The 9,031-nt window shown below is 35.1% G+C and overlaps 1 protein-coding gene across 3 annotated transcripts in view; it reads right to left on the minus strand.

The window, feature by feature from the left end:
- LOC111052840 (cytosolic non-specific dipeptidase) overlaps positions 1–7,804 on the minus strand; it is a 28,917-nt gene extending 21,113 nt beyond the window's left edge. The window contains exons 1-4 of one of the 3 annotated variants that reach the window (XM_039429870.1): positions 7,511–7,804; positions 3,233–3,307; positions 2,487–2,661; positions 1,293–1,568 (exon numbers count right to left, since the gene is read on the minus strand). In XM_039429870.1, coding sequence (XP_039285804.1) covers positions 1,293–1,568; positions 2,487–2,661; positions 3,233–3,282 — 501 coding nt within the window. In that variant the 5' untranslated portion in view covers positions 3,283–3,307; positions 7,511–7,804. Of the gene's footprint in view, positions 1–1,292; positions 1,569–2,486; positions 2,662–3,232; positions 3,308–3,686; positions 4,048–7,510 lie in introns of those variants that run through there. The other 2 variants (XM_039429871.1, XM_039429872.1) reach the window with 2 other exon arrangements.
- Between the last annotated feature and the right edge of the window lie 1,227 nt (positions 7,805–9,031).

A 9,031-nucleotide genomic window follows, 5' to 3' on the forward strand; every position in this document is an offset into this window, starting at 1 on the left:
AATATATTTTATAATAAAATTATGCTAGAATGATACTGTTTTGCTACTCTGTTAATTAACTCAAAAATAAACAGAGCTCTAATGCACATCTGTTAGAAGAGAAGTGAAGATTCAATTAGATGAATAATGTGAAGAAAACGTTCATCATCTACACCATCTATAAAATCCAGGGACTTTATGATAGACTGTCAAACATATCACAGATATTTTGTAGGAGGACTGGTATCGCTGGAACTAGAACAGGTGACTTTTGGATGAGAAAACTGCGTGAGGTCTACTGTTCACAGAACTACTAGTAACTAAAATAGCATAGATCTCTCAACAGAGTCTAACATAGACCAAATAACATATTTCTCTCGACCTTTCTCTGCTTTCAACTCGGGTTGACCTGTTGCCAGTATGTCTTGAAGGAGATTAGCTTTTGATGTTGGCATTTTTTATATACCAACCTCAACAGCCATTAGCCGTTTTGACACCGATATCTTGCCGACACTTCACACAGACAGGATTTACTCTGATGTACAGTACTAGTAGTTCTGTGAACAGTAGACCTCGCGCAGTTGTAAACCACAGTCTCCTCTGATACTGTCCATCAGAGTAAATTCTGTCCTGTCCTGTTGTGTCGGCGAGATATCGGTGTATAAACGACCAATGGCTGTTTGGGTTGTTGTATCGACAATGCTAATAATTAGATGTTAAACAGCTATATTATGCTACTATCATCAAAAGCTTACCCAGTTGAAAGCAGAGAAAAGTTGGGAGAAATGCTACTTCAAGTTATCAATTGCATGCCTCACTGCATGCAATTAATAGTGCACACAACAGCTGTTTTTTCATCAAGTTACATTGAGATATTGAATTGCATGCGTCAATGCATGTAATATTCATAATCCACTCGACAGCTGATTTATGATGAATAATTCTGTAGTCTGATTTTTACTCTAATATTGGTGCATGAAGGAGGCTCCTTTTCCTTTTATATTATCCTTGAAATGCAAAATTTCCAAAAAAAACCTTGTATATACGTCGACGCGCAATTTAAAAAGGAACATACCTGCCAAATTTCATGAAAATCTATCACCGCGTTTCGCCGTAAATGCGCAACATATAAACATAAAGAGAAATGCAAAACCGTCGACTTGAATCTTAGACCTCACTTCGCTCGGTCAATAAGAAGAGGCTGTGGTTATAACTGCGCGAGGTCTATTGTTCACAGAACTACTAGTAGAGAATAGAAGCTTCACTGACCTTGATACTAATATTTTTAGTGGATAGAGGGAAGCTTCACCGACCTTGATATTAACGGGCAGTTCCATGTGCAGCGCTTGGTAGGCCTGTATGGCATGCAGCCATCCCAGAACGGGCCCTTTGTCGTCGCTGGCGCCGCGGCCGAAGAGGCGACCGTCCTTGTGCACCATTTCGAAGGGCTCGGTCGCCCAGCCGTCCTCCTTGTGCGCCGGCTGCACGTCCAGGTGACCGTAGATCAGCAGCGTCTTCTTGTTCGGGTCTTTGCCCAGGTGACCGAGGATCACAGGTGGCAGCACTGTTTTCGAGCCATCGGGGAATGTCTGTTTCACAACAATAAGAAATCATTATTTTCACCTCTTGTCTAAATAGGAGTAATGGAACCCAATTTCGTCATTTCAACAAATTATTTCGTTTCAAATTTTTCAAAAACAGCTGTGTTTTTCAAAAATAAGTTTATTTCAAAATTTCTCAAAGTAGGATCATTATTAATTTACAGTCTAAAGCTGCGTTTACACCAAAGTTATTAACAAAATGTTGATAACTTAATCATTATAGATTCTAATAGATTGAACATAACTTATCATACACATGATGATCATATGTGTTTTACAAGTACCGTTCAATCTAATAGAATCTATAAGGATTAAGTTATTAAAATTTTGTTGATAACTTTGGTGTAAACGCAGCTTTAGACTGTAAAATAATCTGAATTCAATGTTTTTTGTTTTCAAATGTTTGTATAATAAAAATTGAACTCAAATTTACTTAGAAGTGTATGAAACATAGCCTAATTTTTGAAGTATAGTGTATAAATCAAAATTCGGGGAAGGAACAGTTTTGGGCTGTGCTTGTTAGTTCTTCCACAATCATTTTAACGAATTGTGTTCTGTGTATCATTAAATAAATAAATATATTCAATTATCAATCAGTTAATTTTAGCCTACACTGATTACTCTAATTCAAATTCATTAATTTGCCATAAAATATCTCTAACTTACAAAATGGCACTACCGGCAAAGAACAACTTGTGCGCCGGCAGTGAGTTTGAACAACTAGGTATAGCAAACATGTCAATAGAAAAAAAATAGAGCTTATTCAAACCACTAAAAAAATAGAATTAATGTAAGTCAAGTGTGTTTGCTTAAAACACTACAGTTCATAGTTTTTGGATTCACTAACATTTTTGACCAATTTTGTTGACTTATTTGCTGTAACTCAAGATTTTTATGTCGGCTCACCTCATCTCCCAACTCGAATAACTCAGCGCTGAAACCAGATTCTCTGAGCAGGTTGGCCATCCATTTTACCATGTAGATGACTTGGCTGCGGTGCTCCTTTGAAGATGACACAGATGGGATGTTGATTGCCTCTCCAAGGAGCTTGATGTACGCATCTTTGTTTGCATCAACATGCCTGCAAAATAAATGGTTTGAAATTTGTGAACAATTAGCCCAACAATTGAAAATCAATTTAATGTCACAAAAACATACAGAGAATGCATTACATTATGTGTAGTCCAATTTTAATAAATCACACATTTTGAACAAGAATATATATGATAACATGAGAACTCAACTAATTATTGGGTGTCTGCTTGTCACTAGCTATACAGTTATAAGCTACAATGGTTATACACTTCACAACGGTGAACACAGTTATAAGGTGGTCAATACAGTTATAAGCTATAAACCTCACAATGGTTCGGGACCCACCGAGAACTGCTGTAGATTCATTCATATATCATCATCGCCCCTTCTAATAACAAGGCACAAACCTATAGGGCTCGTGGTCCTTTAGCAGAAAATACACAAATTATTTTCAAAAAATAAATAAATAATCATTATAAATGGAAGGTGGATTTTAAATATCTTCTAAATATTACTTTCCAACTTTCATTGTGAAATATGGATATATTTTAAAAATGAATATGCTGTAATGGTATCCGATGATTTTTTTAAATATTATAAAATAAAACAATACTCACGCAGTAAGAGCATTTAAATCGAATGGCTTTGCTTCTTTTGTATCTGCCATTGTCACCAATCTTCAGGAAGTTAACCTAAAAAAAATGTTGATTTAGGATTATAATGTTTAATCAGTCTAAGATTAGTATTTTAGTAAGTAGTGCAATATTAAAATGTATATTCTAAAGGATTTTGATCAATAGTAGTATTTTAGGGTTTTGGTTAATAATGGTACTGTGAACTGCAGTTACTTAAAAATTATTTATAGAGTATTTGTAGTGCCAACGTAATAGAATTGAAAGCCATGGTTGTTTAGACAATTCTTTATTTATTTCAAGTTTGAGCTCAGTAATCTGTACTTAAGGGTGGAGTGTTTTACAATTTGAATAACAAGATACAAATAAAAACAAGATTATTCAATTTATTGTACATTTTTAGCCTATCTGTGGTAACTCATTTTCAAAAACTACTCACCAATTAACTAACAACTTAGTCTGTAATATGATAATAGTATATAGTGTGGTCCACGTTATAATGGCAGTGGATAAAGATAGAAGAATAGCGATACCGATTCTCTGCATTGATTAATTATTTTCTACACTGTCAAAAACATAATATTATCATCGTTGTGGACCTAGAAAAGGATAGTATCACCGGCTTTGTCGAATGATAGACAAGAATAGCAAAACTAAAGTTGATCAAATACTGTCATTATAACGTGGAGCTCACTATAGTGTTGAGAATATTACTTACAATCTAGAAAACAATCCGAACTGCCACTGTTCAAACTTTAAATGTATATGCGCACATCGCAGTGTACAAATCACTTCAGATTAAGATAGCATTAAACTTTTGAAACCAAACATACTGATAACGAAAAACCTTCGAAATTAAACAACTGTTTCATGTTTGAGTGTACTCCAGTGAAGATAATGTGCTCTATGATGTAAAATTATCATGATATCTTAGAGGATGTTACTGCAAAACATGACTGTACAAAACCTTATTTCATTATTTGTAGTAGGCTACTGGATCCATTCTTGACACAATAGTTAGTCATCAATAATCATTTTTGGGAGATACCTACCTACCAGTAGATCAATCATGGTCTGATTTCTTGTAACTTAGTTCACACTGATTATAAAAAAATTACTAAATAATAATAACATAAATAAAAACACTATCTAATAACACTAAAATAAAATATTTGAAGAATGTGTTTCACTCTTACTTGTAAGATTAAATATTGCGTATTGAAAATATTTTAAAAAATTTATTTAAAGAATGTGTTTCTGTTCTACTTGGAAGTTTAAGTGCCGGTTGCACACAAGCCGGTTAAATTTCAACCGTGATTATTTCCACGAGAACCAATCAGTGAAGCCGTTTTATCAAAAAGACCTTCTCTGATTGGTTCTCGTGAAATTAATCACGGTTATAATTTAACAGGCTTTTGAACCGGGCCTAAATTTTGGATATACAGTATTTTCTATGCTCAATCCTCCGGTGGGCGTGTATCAGTACTTCAGACTGCTTAGTTATTGTTTTTGTGATAAGTGAAATAAGGTTTATTGATATTTCCAATAACTGCAGTTGTCTACAATGGTAACCCCATCCACATAGTCATCTTTTTTTAAATAATCGGAGTTATGTCAGTTAAAAACATCTCTCAGGCTCAGGCAGCACTCAGAGCTGCAGGGGCCACATAATGAGAGTAATTAAATTATTGTATAGTACTAATATATTATTTCATTCAATAGTTTTATGCATCTTGCACAATAGGCTGTATTTTAATGTTAATCTGATAATTCCAGTTGAAAATAGTCTAGATCATGACAAGAGGGGTAGAAGGTAGATAGATAGGTACGGAATAAAGCGAGTATCAAAAGATGTTGTGTCTCTTCTATATCTTATTCTTCTATTGTTCTATATATATAAAAGCGAAATGGCACTCACTCACTGACTGACTGACTGACTCACTCACTCACTTGCAGAACTAAAAATCTACCAGACCAGAAACGTTCATTTTAGGTATGTTCAGTTGGCCCTTTAGAGGCGCACTAAGAAATCTTTTGGCAATATTTTAACTCTAAGGGTTGTTTTAAGGGTTTAAAGTTCGTCTTTTAGCATGTATATTCTTCTTCTCCCAATCTCTTAATTATAGCCTAATTGAAATGTCCATATCATATGTTACTACAGAACTATAATCTAGATAGAGTACCTCTTCGAAACAGTTGTTAACTGGCAACTATATTAATAATTTTGTCAGGTTGGCATTAAGTTGAGTTGACTTTGTTAGGTTGGCACCAAGTTGAAGATTTAAATGCATTTATCGCGGAAAAATTGATTGGGCACTGCTACTTCAATCAGAGCTATTCCTGGGAATATCATCGCTTCGCTCGCCATATCCGTTTAGCCAGACGTTTAGTCTGGACCCCCGACTGGATTGTCCTAACATTATGATAAAAATGCTCAAATGAAAAATGCAGGCGAGCGAAGCGAGCCTGCTGATCTCTTTCATGGCTAGACGGATATGGCGAGCGAAGCGAGCCTGACGGCTAGTAAATATATATAATCGAAATGGCATTGATTCAGTCGGGGGTCCAGGGGGCGGAGCCCCCAGGCTAGACGGATATGGCGAGCGAAGCGAGCCTGACGGCTAGTAAATATATAAAATCCAAAAAATTGATTCATTCACTCACTCATACATAATCAACAGAGCTAAAAATACACTGAACCAAATATACGTTCAATTTTGGCATGTATATTCAGTTGGCCTTTTAGGGTTGCACTAAGAACGGATTTGAAAGAACTTCCAAATTTTTCCAGCGTTTTTCAGGCTTTTACAAGAATCAATTAACAGAAAATGTTCAAATTTGGTACAGCAGTTTAGTCAGGGTATAGAAATGTTAACTTGAGAGGACTTCGAAATTACGCCCAAGATAGGCGGTTTTACAGCGTTCCCCAGCGTTTTTTCTACGTTTTTGTATATTTTTCAAGAATTAAGTGAGAGGAAATATTCAAATTTAGTACATAGGTTCAGCTTAGGTGTACGTAAAGTGTTGTATAAGATATTGTTGTTAGAGGACTTGGAAATCACGCCAAAGATACGCCCAAAATCGGCGTTAGTCAACTGGTGATCAAATCGAGCCTAAAAGTCTGTATTTGACTGGAGGAAGCATGCTCAAATAAAGAATGAAGGCGAGCGAAGCGAGTTCTCATCTTTGGATAATTCAGCCGGGGGTCCAGGAAGCGGAGCCCCCTGGCTAGACGGATAAGGCAAGCAAAGCAAGCCTGCCGTCTAGTATTATATAATACATAAAAATATAATTGGATATTATTGTCTATTTGGAAGGTTGAAGCTCTCTAAAGATGAGCTGTTTGAGGTTGAGGGTAAAGGCTGTGGTAAAGGTCTGAAGGAATTGCTACGGTAATTGCTATATAAATATCAGAGGCAGCAATCAGTTCTGCTACGTACCTAATATTAAACTTTGTCATATAATATACCATACTGTAAATAATATGAATTAAAGCAGGAGACACAAGACATAAATAGATTGAAAACACTTAAAAACTGACATTAGAAACGGAAATTTTTGGGAACTGAGTTCCCTTCCTCAACCGAGCACTGAGTGGTCTCACAAAGTGAGTGGTCACATTGAGTGACCACCACTTCCTCACTGCTCGGTTGAGGAAGGGAACTCAATTCCCAAAAATTTCCGTTTCTAATGTAAGTTTTTAAGTGTTTTCCATTTATTTATGTCTTGTGTCTCCTGTTTTAATTCATATTATAAACTTTAAAGTGTATACTTTAACTTTAAAAGTACTGTAAATAATGTAATTTTCAAAGGCGTGCCCACCGAAAGGTTAAAATACAGTCACCATTTTTCAAACCTAACTTGGGTAGTTTGTATAACAAAATTTTAATGCACTTAGGCCTATAGTAGACTTTTATAGATAGACCTATACGATATTTTATCATGTTGTTCTCATATTTTATGTATTGTTCTCATAGTTTTATATTTTTTATACTTTTGACTTTGTTATACATTCTATCAATGTTAACAATAAAATAATTTTGCATTTACTTCATACTTCTCTCCTTAGTCATGACCAGATAACTGATTGACTGTCTGAAAGTGGACCTGACTTGATCCTTGTCATTTCTAACTAAAGGAGGTGTTACAGATAAAAATGAGAGGTGAGCCCTTTTATCTTCTACTTGTTTATTGGGTTATCTTCTTTATAATTGTCTACTATATCCTACCAGCCCAAGTTATCATTGATAAATTTTAACTTACCACGAATTGCTTTAGATCTAATCACTATCACTGTTAAATTCAATCTATTATTATCTATCAGAAAAGTAAATATTTCCGAATCAAGTGAACGTAGACGTAATCTGCAATGAAATGAGAATAGATGATAAACTTATCGTACTCGTACATGAACTGTGCAGCTGACAACTGAACTGAGTGCAGTGACACGTTCAAATATCTATAAAAGTTAAATTAATATGTCAACTCATTGGAAAGTCGGAAGATGAAAGAGGCTAGATTCAAGATAGTGTTTTGAGCTTTGAGGTTAGTCGACAGTCGGCACTCGACCGACAAGCGCATGAGCAAGTAATGGTTTTCCCCGTTCCATTCAGTCAGTTCTTTGAATGTAACGTTCTTTGAGATGACAGTTACCAAGCACTGTGACTATAGTGAGGTCCACCTTATAATGGCAGTAGATAAAGATAGAATAATAACGATACCGATTCTCTGCATTAATTAATTATATTTCTACACTGTCAAAAACATAATTGGCATCGTTGTGGACCTAGAAAAGGATAGTACCACCCCACCGGCTTTGTCGAATGATAGACAAGGATAGCAAAACCAAAATTGATCAAATACTGTCATTATAACGTGGACCTCACTATAATGGCAGCAAGCAGTTATTATTTTCACGCTACATTTTGCTTGCAACTATTTGAAAAAGGAATGTCATTCTATTCGATAATGATAATTACTTGTCTAATGACCCCTGGATTGGAGAACTCGCTCATGAACTGTTGTAGACCTATTGTAATCTTTGATACCGGCAACTTTCATTTATTCAGAGTTGGTAAAAATTATAGAAACCGCTAAATATTTCTTTTAGAAGAATAATATGACCGTAGGTTTTATTGGGGATCCTATTTGAGATGAAAAATTACTCCGTCGCTTCAACATCATTTGTCCCTCATATGAATCCAAAATCATTTTTTCTAATGAGGTCATGTAATATATATATATATATAATTTCGATACATAGTTCCAAGAGAAAATGAATAGTGAAAACCGCACATTGATATCTCAAACCGTTTCAGTTTGTTGATGTAAAAGTTGTAAAATTATGTTGTATATTACCAGCTGAAACCATGTGTCAGCGCATGAAGGACTGTCTGTGTGATAGCTCACAAATAGATGAATGAATCAATAAATAGAACAACTGTAGTACCTCAATTGCATGCAGCAATAAATATTCCAGCTGACTAAATGATAAATCACAAAAAAATTCTTTTGCACTTTCAATGTTATTTGTTATATCCTGAAAAAGTTTGTTGTCCAACAAACTCGATCTGTAAAAATGGTCGAAGAGTGTGTGTTCAAAATTTGAAGATGATTGATCAAATCTTTCGAGAGTTACTGTCGAACATACACACAGACACAGACGAACACCGATTTTGGCCTTGCATCAAAAATGAGAACTCGCTAACGCTCGTTCAAAAAAAATGTAAATATAGTAAACAACCGTTTGAAAACCCCATATCTTCATTCCCCTGTTATAAATTC

This window comes from Nilaparvata lugens, chromosome 6 (genome assembly GCF_014356525.2).
Source record: "Nilaparvata lugens isolate BPH chromosome 6, ASM1435652v1, whole genome shotgun sequence".
In the NCBI taxonomy this organism is placed as follows: Eukaryota; Metazoa; Arthropoda; class Insecta; order Hemiptera; family Delphacidae; genus Nilaparvata; species Nilaparvata lugens.